The sequence below is a fragment of the Grus americana genome, chromosome 6, assembly GCF_028858705.1.
Source record: "Grus americana isolate bGruAme1 chromosome 6, bGruAme1.mat, whole genome shotgun sequence".
NCBI classification, from domain to species: domain Eukaryota; kingdom Metazoa; phylum Chordata; class Aves; order Gruiformes; family Gruidae; genus Grus; species Grus americana.
This window is the reverse complement of record NC_072857.1, coordinates 29607383-29620965: the sequence shown is the minus strand read 5'-3', so window position 1 is coordinate 29620965 and position 13583 is coordinate 29607383. Positions and strand designations below refer to the sequence as shown.

Genomic DNA, 13583 nt, shown 5'->3' with positions numbered 1-13583 from the left:
GGACTGAAAAGGTTTCTGCACTCCCTCAGGCACCTTGCCCATGGCCACTCAGTGCAAGAAAGCCTAGGAAATGAAGTTCTGCTAGGCTGTCCATTTTGCCTTTACCTTCTCTACACCCTCGCCTGCAACATTGCTCTTCACTGGATCACTCACATGATCAGGCTCCGGAAGAGGTCTGAGAAGGGAGGGCAGCCCACTGCTCCATGACATGACAAAGGCCATGGCACTTTAATACAGCTATTAAATATGAGCACATGTGGACAACTTAATATTTAACTGCTTTTTCACCCATTTATTGGCTTGCCTCTGCTCTGCTTATCTACCTAGTCAAGCAACCTTTATTCAGGCACAGCTATTCCAGTAACAAGCCTAATTATTTAAATCCTAATAACACATGATTGTCCACAAAACACTGTGTGTCCTCCCCTGCAAGGCCAATTTCTGATTGGAACCTTCAGGTATTATCAATGCAAATAAATAAGGACACTGTAATAAAAGGCTGAACTGAATTTTAGTCCTGAACATTTACCTCCATTAATAATTTACCACCTATAACCAGATGAACTTTTGGAGTCCTGCAATCAGCTACAAGCCTATACCTTCCCTTTAAGGCAGCACCCATTCAGCACAGCCCAGTGTTCTGGAAGTTCAAAAGGTGAAAAGCACTCTGAGCATGAATAAACTTCTAAGTGTATTTTAAAATAATTATTTACATTTATTTCTGCCGACCTTCTGGAGGCATGCATTTGGCTCAAGAGTGGCATTCTTTGAGACACTGGCTGCATGAGCTCCCAGTGCAAGACCAGACAGACTCTCCATCCTGTTTTAATGCTAGCACATCAATCATAAAGCAACCTGTGTTGACATATTTAGCCCCAGTCGCCCATATGGTGTAAATCAGTTTTCAGTCCCTGGAATACTAATTCACTGCTTCATACAGGCTTCTATCAACTGCTCGTGTGCTTCTAACCGAAAGGTAGAATTAAAAATTTGAGCAAATGGTTTAAATATTTATCACATTTTAGAATTAAACCCCAAAATGTCCTACATACATGCATTAGTAAGCGCATCATGGTAAATCACATACTGTACTCAGAATTACTCCGGTTTTAAATACTAAGCCCCCAAACGCTAGCAAAGAAGAAACAAAACAGGCTCACAATCTGTAAATCATCCACTTTGCCTGGGCACTGAGCAGTTCAGTAAACAATTTCCTGTGGAATATGAACTGCCCTACAACCACATTTACAATTAGTGACAGTGTTAGCTTAAAGTGCAAGTAACAAGGGTGAGACAAAGCAGAAGAACTGCATTGCTTAACTTTAAATAGAGGAACTCATAGGCATATCATACCTATCGTTCCAAAGGACCAGAAAGGACCACACTTATTCCCAAAGTTCAGCCACTTCTGGGACAAAATAAAAAAACCTGGCACTTGGCAGAATTATTGGGGGTGGACAATAGAACAATATAAGCAGAGAATACCATAGCACACCCCTCTGTGAAAGGGGCTATGGTATCAGTGTACACAGGGCCTGCGGTAATGCCTTTGTTGAAAGGTCAACAAAACAACATGGAGAGTCATCAATTAAACCTGGACAGATGAAAGGTTGCATTGATCCAACAAGAAATTTTGCCTGGGAACCCAGGTAATTTAGATATTTTCAAAATGTCTTCTGTATCTCCAACAACTGGGAAGACAGACTGACTCCGCAAAAGTTCAAGTTTTTTAAAACGAGCCTTTGTAACAAAGGCAGCTGCAGGGACTCAGAGAAGGGCAGCCTTTCCCATCGAGCAGAAAGGGCCAGTAATCTGTATTTACGCTCCTCTGGATATTCTGAAGGACTCTTATGAAATGGCTATTCCAAAAGTTTACCTTAAAGCAACATTTCTTTGGAAAGGTGAGGTTCTAAAAGTTGTGAAAAGAAACATATTATTTCTGCAGCTGTTTATTAAACCACGAGAGCAGTAAGAGTGCTCCCTCTAAATCTAAATCTAAAAGCAGCTGTGCAGTGGGATGCAGTGGGAAACCTTCAGCTGGTAGTATTTAGAAAGGTCTGAATGTGACTGTCTCTAGGTGCTTGGAATACAGACTGTGACCAGGGAAGGACAAACAATCCATTAAATATGCCATTAATCCTTTCAATCTTAAGTAGCCTAGCTGAGCTATGGTTCCCAAAGTAACATCCATTTTATTTTGCAATCTGCTAGACTTCCATCATCTCTGTCCTTCCCTCAGAATACTAGCTTAGCCTAGGCATGGTTTTAGAAGTGCTAACTGTAGCTATAAAGGGGTTAAATTAACCTGTAATACACTAATCTAAAAGCTTTTTAAGTTTTCTAACCGCCACTTAGTACGATTAGCAACAGATGCTCTTATGACACAGAGTCCCCTGCTCAGCCAATCTCAGACCATTACCTCCAGTTTCTGTGCTCTCTCTTTACTGAGAGGCTCCAGCAGAAAGCTCAGGTTATTGTCATCTGCTAGGGAGCGAAGATCGAAGTAGTATTTGGCGTAAACACTGGCAGGAACATTGATATTAAACTGCAGTAGTTCCAAGAAGTGTCTTTCCATCTCATTCCTAGGAGGCATTAAGGGACAGAAGACAAAGGAAAAAAGTCAGTTTTAGCTGGCTGAAAACCCTGAAGAGACCTCAAGCTTGTTTTTAAAACCAGCAACTTTGAAACAGTCATCGAGAGCTCTGCTTTATTAGTTTCAAGAGACAGGTCATTCACTAGTGCTCAAAACAAGGTGCAGCTTTTGAGTCCTGGCACCTCCGGCTCAGAGAGAAAGGTAGTGCCCTGTCGTGCACTCGCTCGGCTGACCGGGGAGGTTCATTCTTCGGAGTTCCATTAGTGCAGCTGTACAATTCATGCGCCATTCTCACTCTCATACGGCCCCACACTATAGTGATCAGATGAAAGGAATGATGTATGCTGTTTATTAGCTCTGAAGAACTTGCAGACATTTTCACCAGGCTGATAACAGGAAGGGGGTTTATTGAAGTAGAGGCGGACTAACAAAAGGAGTAGGCAGATCACCACGGCAACAAATGGATCTATGAAGAGCTGCTGCTATTATCTCACAGAAAAAAGCCTCTTGAAGCAACATGGATTCATCTCCAATAAATAAATAAATAAGCAGCATTAGGTGGGAGAAGGAATTTTCTCCTCAATAGCATTAGGCAGGATAACAAAGTACTATGTCAAAGGGCACTGTCCAGTTTTTACTCACTCGTCTATTTTCACTGGGCAAAATATTTGGAGGAAAGTGGGGAGAGCACCATGACATGAAAAAGGCTGCTTCAGCTACTGTACCATGGTCAGCTAAATCGGAGATGTTCTACAGAGGCAAAACAATGTTTTACAAGTTAACCTAAAAGAAACTGATGGTGCCCAAGCCAAGCAATTCAGTTCAACACTAACCCAACGATTGTTCCCACTGGTAGCAGTCTCAACAGAATTTAGCAGCTCTTACAGGCCAACTGTGAATACACCAGAAGATAAGTTGCACAAATTCAGTTCCAAGACTGTTCTTGCTTTTGGGGAGCTTTTAAAATTGATGTTTTACCTATCAGAAGGGGGGGGGAATAAATCAAGAAATCGTCCAGGTTGTGTCCAGTATTGGATGGCAGGTCTCAATATGAATAGCATCTTTGTGCTTGTTTCTACCATGGTGGACTTGAGTACCATTGAACCTAGTGCCAAAATTAATTTCCTGTTCATATGGTCATAAGCCTATAGAAATGTAAATCAGATAATGTTTTGATGATCAGCTGATCAGAGCTTGATTTACCCTGTGAATAAATGCTCTTCACTGCCCCTTTTGTACTCACTACGCTAATACATTTTAATTGTGTAAAAATACAATTCTTCATTGGATTAACAAGTCTATTAACAGTGGTTTAAACCCTGGGAAAGGATAATGCCCATGTGTTCTCTGTGCCTTATTTACAAATATATGAAGCCAAAAGAATGAACAGCATGTGTCCCCTTACAAGCAATCATAGCAAGATTAGCAGCTGCACAGTTAATTTTTCAGTGATTATGGATTCATTCTCATCAAAGCAAGCAAGTTTTGACAAAGGATGACTTCCAAATATCAATTTAATTTCCTTTGATTTTTTCCCCATTAGAAATAAATAAAACGAAACAAAAAACTACCCAAAACCTAAAAGAAGAACCCCTCGCAGTAAAAAAAAAAAAATCCATGCCTGAAATCCTCTGCCAATTGTTTTCTGTCAGTAATGCCTGTATTCAGAATACCTAATACTCACCATCAAGGAACTAGTTAAAAAAAAATATTGGAACAAGTAAAGCTGACCATTAACTATAGTACTAAGCAGACTTATAAACTTAAAACTCAATTTTGCTGAGTATTTTAAGCAGTTTTCCTAGGTCCTGATCACAGTGATGTTATCTAACCCAGGAGCAGTGAAGCTTGCCAAGTTGCAGCGGTGCGGGGCCTGGGATGGACATCCCTGGGCCACTGTCAGAAAGGGGTTGTACAGTTTCTGCCCTTACCTAAATTCAAAGGTCTAAGTAATTTCAAATGAGATGGGATTACAAAAAATCCATCTTCAAATTGGGGGACGGGGGAGCCTAAATTCAGTCTATTTTCCCTACCACCATCACTGCTTTGAAAATATAAGTACTGACAATTTCAGGAGACCCAGCATCAGCAATAGAGAGTAAACATCCTGCTTGTTACAGATATTTTCAGTGCTATCAATTTGATTTGTCCCAAATAGGGCCAGAAGAAGAGACATCAAAAAGAGCAAGATGTATACTGCAGCACTTCCAACATCACTGACCCCACTTCAACCATCTCAGAGTCATTTGCAGCAACACTTCAAGTATGTTCCTGAGATAGATGAGCACTCTGAGCTAGGTTGAGTGAAGATGTACATTGTATAAAATCACTAATTATGCTTTCCTGAAAGCATGGCTGGCACAGCCCTGCATTTGGAGACAAAGAACTCCCAGGCAAGGGGTATGTATAAAACAAGGTACTACGTTTGCTGTTGCTGTTTGTGATGTGCAATAACTTGAATAACAAAAAATGTTTTGGTGCAGTAACTCCCCCATTTTTAGAAAGGCCACCCCCCACCTAAAAGGAAGAAAACCGGATATTCCTCCTCCTAAGGAGTCCCAGATAAATAATTACTTACTGAATTTTAAGCATTAGCTTTAGGCTGAATCCAGGGAAGAGAGCACAGGGCAAGAACAGACACTCACGTAGGTAACCTCCCAGTGCTGTGTGCAAAGCTCTAGCACCTCACTCTGCTCTTCTACTAGAATTGAGTGTTACTGCACAGGCCTGCACACATGCTCAATTACAGCACAACAGTGTGATAAAACTCCAAAACACATAAAACATGTCATTAAGTTTATTAAGGCCAGAAAGCATAATATTAAGCTTGCCTTCTAGCATTTCTACCACTGTGATAATAAAGGAAATAGAGGAACAAGCTGGCAAATAGAATTAAAACAATAATGTTGACATCTCAAAGCTCTCAGAGACAGAACTTCACAAGAAGGAATTTATCAGAAAAACTAATGGGCCAAATCCACTCCACATAAGCACACCTCCAGCCCCTAGTGTGAGCCTGGAACCACAAGGATGAACATCCTCTGAAACTGCAGAAATTGTAGGGCTTGAAGCTGAGTGCACCAAGAAAAGAGAGCAGATTCAAAATTTCTGAAAAACTGAAATCTGCATCTGAGATGAGAACATATACAAGAAACAGCCTTACATAAACGAGAAGTAGTAAGATGTTCTCAGCATTGTTGGAAAGTCTAGAAACTCACCCAAAGAGGACGAGCTGTAGCAGTAGCTGGATGTAACACATGCAGCCACAGATACCAACACCAGTAACATCTGTGTGCCAGCAGCAGCAGCTAGGAATTCTGGCCTTGAGATACTTAGGCCTTAGCCGGATACAAGAGCAGACACCTAACTCACAAGTTATGGCTTACTTTGCAATTTTTCAAATTCTGAAATGGAGAAGGCAGGGAATAGATATAATTCACTTTTTTTTTTTCTTCCCAAAAAGACTTTTGATAAGACTATAAATTAGGCACTTCAGAGTTACACCAATGAAAAAAATTAGTGGAAACAAGCAGTCAGTCCCATGGTTTATCACTGGGGGAAAGAAGGTAAAGAAAACTAACTTCAAAGTTACTCACCCAAGTCATTAGAAATATTAATACATATTTGTCTCAAAGTAGGGTTATCCAAAGTTTCCTAGGTTAAAAAAGGGAATGAGGCCGGACACCAGAGATACATCATGTACATATATCATAGCACCAGAGGCAGACCTTTTTTTCAGTATGACCACAAAAATTGCCATTAAAAATACCAAACCAAAGCAACCCCACCACTGCAGATTAGCCAAACCTTGCAACTTACATGTCCTCAACAGTAATGTCCTTCAATATTTGGCAATAATCCACATTCCACACAGCCTGATCATCCCAGACTTTAGAAGCCAGTAGAATAGCTCCCAGGACTATCCTCTTCCAGTTACTAGGGCATATGTCAATCTCTGCATAGGTTAAAAGCCTTTCCAAATAAACCTATAAAAAGAAAAAAAAAACAAACCACCACAAACAGGTTTATGTGTGTAATTAAGACCTGGAGCTGAGTTCTGAGCAGCGAGCATGCCAGTCCAGTATGACTATTTTATCCCATTACTGTTAAGTGTGTCAAAATAAGTATTAGTGATTACTACTTACACTTTCGAATCCCAGCTTTCAGGAGTTAGAAGTTGTGTTTTTCAGTACAACACAAGAACTGGATCACCAAAGTACACGATACCTCAGAATCAGTTCTGAGCAGCGAGCACTGCTGTTTCAGTGAGACACTGCTAGAGTTCTTTCCATCACAGAGTCACACAATCACTGACAGGTTCTCATCAGGGCCTATCAGGGATAGTAACTCACTCAACATCACGCTAGCCTTTCATCACGGTTAAGGTTCAGCGCTTGCAGCTTAACAGGAAGTACTAAAACTTGCACCATGGTCTGTAGGCCTGGGACGAAGATGCACTAATCACTATCTTTCCACAACGAAAGGTGTTATAGTGCTAGTTCTACTTAACCCTGTAAAGAACAGGCTTCAGTCCTTCACCTATGATGTCATCCTTTGCTTTCCTCTACATCACCAACTGCTTAGATAGTGAAAGATACTCAAGTCCAAAGATGTGTCTTGGTCTTTTACTCATTCCTCCCACATAATCTCAAATCAGTCGAAAGATGTTGAATCAGTCCCTTCTTTGAAAGCTTTCTGCTATTTCACATTCCTGTATTGATCCATGTACTAAGTAATTTGCACTTTCAAATTTGAATATAGATTGGTTTTAATGTTCTGTGCCCTAAGTCCAAGGTCCTAATGAAACCTCAGATGAACTAGTGGGTGCAGGAAGCTGTTGTACAGATCTAAGGGCAGGAACAATCTATATTACTGGGGTCTGCCCATGGTTCTTCCCACCCTTTGCTAGTAGCCTTCAAGTGGACTAAAAGTGTTCCTATAATAACAGAGCCATCTAGTGGTAAAATCCACTTTTAAAACGATTTCTGTTTTTTGTAAAAACTTCAGCTGGCTAGATTGCCTGGGGTTAGCTATCATCTTGTTCTGTCAAAATCGCTTGCATGTCTTTGGAAAAGCAAAAACCTCAAACTACTTTCAGAGTTTCAATAGCTCTAACTATCTGGCCTTTTTAATTATTTATTTTCCTTATTAAAGACAGTCCTTCAAGCTGAGTTTGCTTAATTGCCACATTGTCTTTTGGTGACAGTTCTCTTCTGTTCTCCTTTCAGACTGTTTTTCAGAAAGAAGCCACAATGAAGACTGAAGTCTAGTATGCAACAAAGTACAATTTAAGAGATTATCTAATGCAGCAATTATATAGGTTGTGGTTTTTTCTTTCCCTTCATTATATATGTATATGCACGTGTATAAATAGATTAATCAATATCATTGTCATTTTTTTAATATCCATCTTGCTTTCTGAAATCAAACAAACTAATTAATTTATTTTCTTACTGTTGTTCTTAAGTTCCAAGTACCTCCATGTCACCTTGGGGAAAAAGTTGTAGCCTCTTTGGTTTAATAAAAAAAGTTTGATATAAAGGTGGCAATAATCGAAGGACACAATAATGAGAAAGTTCATCATTTGGAGTTCCTATAGTATTGATCCTCAACCCCTTAGGCAGCATTATTTGTACTGTTCTGGTTAATATGAACTCAAAACTCTCACTTTCCTCTCCACACAACTGAAATAAAAGATGTCTTTGTGTCTGATCTTATTATACCCCACTGTTTGTGGTGTCCCACCGTCCCGCCTTTCTCAAGCTTCTGCAGCAAGTTATGTATCGTGAAACAAACAATGTTTGACTGGACAAGTAATTAAGCATTACATATTCATATATAGAAAAGGTAAGTTCCTTTTTAGTTAACCACTTCTGTGACTAGTTACAAACCTTCTCTAATGAACTCACTTGTACAGTGTCTTCATTATTAACAAGGTTTCAGGAGATACCGTAACTATTATAATGTCTGTTCAGCCCAGTCACTCACTGAGGGAAAAAAAAAGTCTTCCAAAACCTCAAGTTTCTGTAATCAGGCATCTCTTACCAGTGTCACTATTGCACATTCAGCTGTCAGCTGTGCAGCACTGAAAAGCGTCCGAACAAACCGGTAGATGTGCTTGTGTTCAGGGTCATGCTTGTAGTAGTCATCTGGAACTTCTTCCCGCTGAAAGAAAGTTCTCTGCATTACTGAAAATCTGTCTTACTTAAAACTGACTTTAAAGAACAGCTGCACATGGTTGTTTCTTCTCACTGAGTAGAAGTGTATACAACCCTTCCCTGTCACAGACACAGAACAAAATCATATATTGAAAGCACCAAGCAGCTTTGCAATATTATGAATATTGCAAAACAAAGCACTGTAGTCTTAGCTGATGTTGTTGTTTTGAACAATTTTTTGATCTGTAAGGCTAATGGGAAGGTCCATGAACTACCATCATTACAGGTGCTAACTATTGTCCATGGAACCTTTTACAGACAAAAAAAAAAAAGGTTTCTCCCTGCAAGAAAATTACAGATATATACACACCAGGGAAGCACTGGTGCTTCAAAAGGCAAAATTCAGAGACTTCACAAGATTCCCCTTCCAGCTGAGGAAAAGCTGAAGAATACATGTCAATAATTCTGTCACAGGTAGAACTGGAAGGTAACTTACGCTGTCTTCACAGGACTCATTCTTCAGAGATTCCAGAAAGACAAGAAAGCTAATGAACAGCTAGATTTAACTGATGCTCAGCTGTTTCTAAATACAGAGGAGAAAAGCTTGGAAATAAGCAGTCTGTAAAAGCAATCCTAAAGTGAGTGTTTGAGCATTCTGACCCTCAGACATTCTGATATTCAGCACTCTTCCTGGAGGGATGAAACTTCAAGAGCTCCAGCTTTACAGACTGGTTCTGCAAGACCAATACCAAACAGGTTTCTGTCTACACTCCAAGTTAGACCTATAGTATGATAAAGATACCAGAACAGCTTAGCTGCTTGACATTAAACAAGTAGTCATAAGGTAAGCAAAGCAGCAAGCATTTTCATGGGGTTTTGTAGCTTAAAATAGCCAGGTCAGAGTGTCCAGTAAAGGACACAATGATTTTCCTCTATTCATACTCATTAAATAGGAGGTAGGCTATACAAAAGGATCAAAAGATGTCATGTTGCTAAATAAAGAAAAGAAATTGTCTGATGAAGTGTAGTTCATCTTACATAAATATTTTTCAATGTGAAACAACAGATTCAGGCAGTTAAATCTTCTATGTAGCTCTTCTCCTGAAGTTCATTATTTTTATTGAATAAAGAGTTGCATTTATTCAGGTGTACAATTCCTAGCACAGTGGGTCATGTTTAGGGATGAAACTCTTAACAAACTTAAAATATTTAATTGTTTATTAAAAACTGTTTATTAACAAGCCAAACGTGTGAGATAACTGAGTGAATGCAGCTTAATCTAAGTCCCAGAGCAAACTGGATTCTTAAAGCCACTAGAGCTTTGCTAAATTCATTTCAAATGAGAACCAAAAGGAAATGGTTCTGTAGGACAGTCATTAAGCTAGTAGTGCTCAAACTTGACATAAAAAGCACATGCCCCACTCTCGAGTTTGCCTCTACTATGAGGTTTTGCATCTTATAGATTGTCTAAAAAGGTGTACCAGGATCAGTCACATTGAAATCACATGCTGAATGCTCCTAGCTGTTACTGCAAGCAGCATTAAGCACATTTGCTTTAGAATTTTGCCTTTCAGGTTTTTTTTAAAAGACCAAACTCACTGTCTCCTGCTTTGTATGATGCTTCACGTATTATGGTCTCCTGTTTGCAGTCATTTAAAAGGTTAGGCACATACCTACTAACCATGTCTTCCTAAATAAATAGGAAAGACTTTTAATTAAAGTAGTTTTAAAGAGGGAAAGAAAGGAGTCAGACAAGAAAGCCTGCATGCAAGATATGCAAGAATCAGCACGCGCTTGCTTTCTACTTATATTCAAAGCACAGAAAACCAAACATACTTTGCAACATTTAGAAAGACTGGGTTCTGTTCATGATCTAGCTGATACCAAAAGTCCAGAGGACACTGTTTGCACTGTATTTTCTATATAAAGATACGATTTAATATCAATTTGCTTGTGACCTGGTGCTAAGGCATTTTTATGACTTACACAATACAAATGAAGATGTTAAAAATATGCATATTGATACACATTCAGGGGATCAAAAAGTTACACTTACTGTGAGAGGATGAGATTTTTCATCAAAAATATCCAATGATCTGTCAGAATCTCTACAAAGTAAAAATCTCTGGTTTAGCAACAAGAGTTAATTGGTAATGCTATCCTCCACTAAAAAAGTATTATTCATTAAAGAGGATAAACAGATTTTATAGTTCAGCTTTTCTTGATGAAGTTATATTGTATTTTTGCAAAGCATTTAACAATGAGATCTTACAACTGACTATTTAAGAAGCTAAACTATGAATAGCTATCCATGTTCTCACATTATGCTTAGTACAGTTCTCCCTTAAAATGTGAAACCATCTCATTAATAGCATGTATTTCAAAAAGGCAGCTGTAATTTTGAAGCATATGCTGTAACTAGCTATAATGGCACAGGCTATGTGTACGTGGGACAGTGCTCCTTCACCCATCAAAACTAATCTGTACCTCTGTATTCAGGAAAAGCTAAACAAAGTCCAAAGGCTGATTTGTGGGGAGTTAAGTGTATGTTCCTTACTCCCTCGGTTTTGACTTCTTATGCTTCATTCTCGATGAAGCATGTGCCATTCGATGGGTTGGTACTGGCCCCTTCCATATCAGCTCAAGAGGCGGTAACAAAGAGGAAGCAGACATAGCATAAGTGCCAGATTTTTCAACTCTTTTAAGTCATACTAGCTGTTACTGAAGTGACTAAGTCCATATCCCTGGCTCAAAATAAAGTTGTTATTTCAGAAAAAAAAAAGTTCACTCACCTGTTCTTTATATGGTAGAATATTGCTAATGTTACACTAAAAAAGAGAAAAAAAGAAGACTTAAAGCATATTCTGTGCACACTATTCCACCGCAAAAGCTGTCGTTCAGGGCAAAATGTTCAGAATCCATTACATATGGGCTTCCTCTCACATTCTCATGTACTCTGTGTCTCATTTCTAATTACCTGCCTGAACAGAAACTGGCCAAATCAAATTTGCCAGCCAAACTACTTTTACATTCATTGTACAGATATTTGTGCCATGAAGTAAACGTTATGCTGCATTTTAAACACAGACCTTCATTGCCTGATTAGTTGACATTTATTGAAAATGTGGACTATTCACAACTAAATTATAGTAAAAGTTGTACTTGATGTTACATATACTGTTGTAGAGATTCTGCTGATGTTTTAAGTCTGTATTTCTGGCTGTCTAATTTAGGATCTGTCTAAAAAAAGAGAATAAAGATGATATTATGCTAGCATAATGCAAGAAGGGGATGAGAACAGATCTCAGTCTCTGCTGAGTCAAGTAAGGCAATAGATTTCATATTGACACTCATCTACTGTGCCCAAATTTCAGATACTTTACTGGCAGTGACAACAGGAACACTGCCATCACAGGAATCCGTCATGGGCAAGCTCTGATCTGTTGCCAGTGTACACGACTTCAAAACGGCACAAGCACCATCTTTTAGGTTCCTCCTTTCTAGAAAAGGAGTGACATGCTAGATACCTTTGTTTGAAACCAAACTTTAAAGCGACAATCAACTTAGACATTTCCAAACTCTACTAAGCTGTTAAAACAATAAAGCCTTCTGGGCCCGAAGCTGCTTCGCCTTCCTTGCCCTTCAAGAGTAAAACTCTTCTCAATTCTCAGCTGGTGTCGTCTACGCGCACAGAACTCTGAGCTATTGTTCTGGGTACCACAAACAGCCATTTCCACTGGAGAACCAAGATGACTAAACAATTATCAAATTCACCTACCTAAAATAACAGACAAAGAAAAAGTAGAAAGGCTAGAACTACAACCAAAGCCAGCAACATACTGGTATCTACAACTAGAGGGCAGACTAATACCACTGGCAAGCAGCAAAGACAGCCCTGCAAACTTTTCCTGCAACTCCATACAAAATCCATCTCAAGTTTTCCCAGATTGACAGTTTCTGGATTTGCCTTTCAATGTGAAGCCTTTGAGTGCCCCACCCCACCACACATTTTTAAACCCAAAATGCTGGCACACTTCTGCACTGCCTCAGATTCTCAAGTGCACAGTGATAACTACTTTGAAATACAACAGTGCATTAGCTCTGTAACTAAAAAAAAAAAAGTTCGCTTCAGCAGTCATAATGAACCAGACCTCTACACCCCTTCCACAACCAACCCAAACAAGCAGTGCTGTGCTCCTCTTGTTCAAGGTGCAACTGGCTTTGGAACAGACAATGCTAACGGACCTTGCAATGCTACGCAGCCCCTTGTTGATGACAAACAATTCTTACCACTTTATTGTGCTTCTAAGGTTAGGTTGACTGACGGTGCTGTCATCTATAAATATTGTTGAGCACGAGCTGTATTTTTTCGTAAGCTGCCCAGGAGAAACCTTTGGGGGGGGGGGAAGAACAGAAATACATTCAAGAAGAGGGATTCTGTAAGCTTTGGTTTACCATACTGAATACTGCCTTTACACCTCAAGTAGCTACTGCAGAGGAGGTCTTCATAGGCGATTGCTCCTGCTATGTAAGCTACCCTATAGCCATCAAGTTCCTGAGGATACCCTTTGTGTAAGATAGATTTATAAATCAGCCTTTGTAATATACAACATGTTGTTTCTGGATAAGTGATTTTTAGCAGAAATAGCTGCAGCTAAAGCAGCAAGTCCTCCAATTTTCTCACTTCTCCATTCCATTCTTGCCAGTTCATGTCTCCGTCTTCCCTCTCTGCAATGTATTTGATTATGGAGTCACAGGGAAATCTAATGATCTTCTCCCTTCTTTTATATCCTATACCTTTACATTTTCTGGTTATCCAGTATCACTCCCTG

At 39.4% G+C, this 13583-nt stretch overlaps 1 protein-coding gene across 3 annotated transcripts in view; it reads right to left on the bottom strand.

The window, feature by feature from the left end:
• CCNYL1 (cyclin Y like 1) overlaps positions 1 to 13583 on the bottom strand; it is a 33176-nt gene that overhangs the window by 2192 nt on the left and 17401 nt on the right. For all 3 annotated transcript variants that reach the window (XM_054829273.1, XM_054829274.1, XM_054829275.1), the window contains exons 4-9: positions 13042 to 13142; positions 11544 to 11579; positions 10808 to 10859; positions 8639 to 8758; positions 6413 to 6579; positions 2420 to 2582 (exon numbers count right to left, since the gene is read on the bottom strand). In XM_054829273.1, the coding sequence (XP_054685248.1) occupies positions 2420 to 2582; positions 6413 to 6579; positions 8639 to 8758; positions 10808 to 10859; positions 11544 to 11579; positions 13042 to 13142 (639 nt within the window). The remainder of the gene's footprint in view (positions 1 to 2419; positions 2583 to 6412; positions 6580 to 8638; positions 8759 to 10807; positions 10860 to 11543; positions 11580 to 13041; positions 13143 to 13583) is intronic.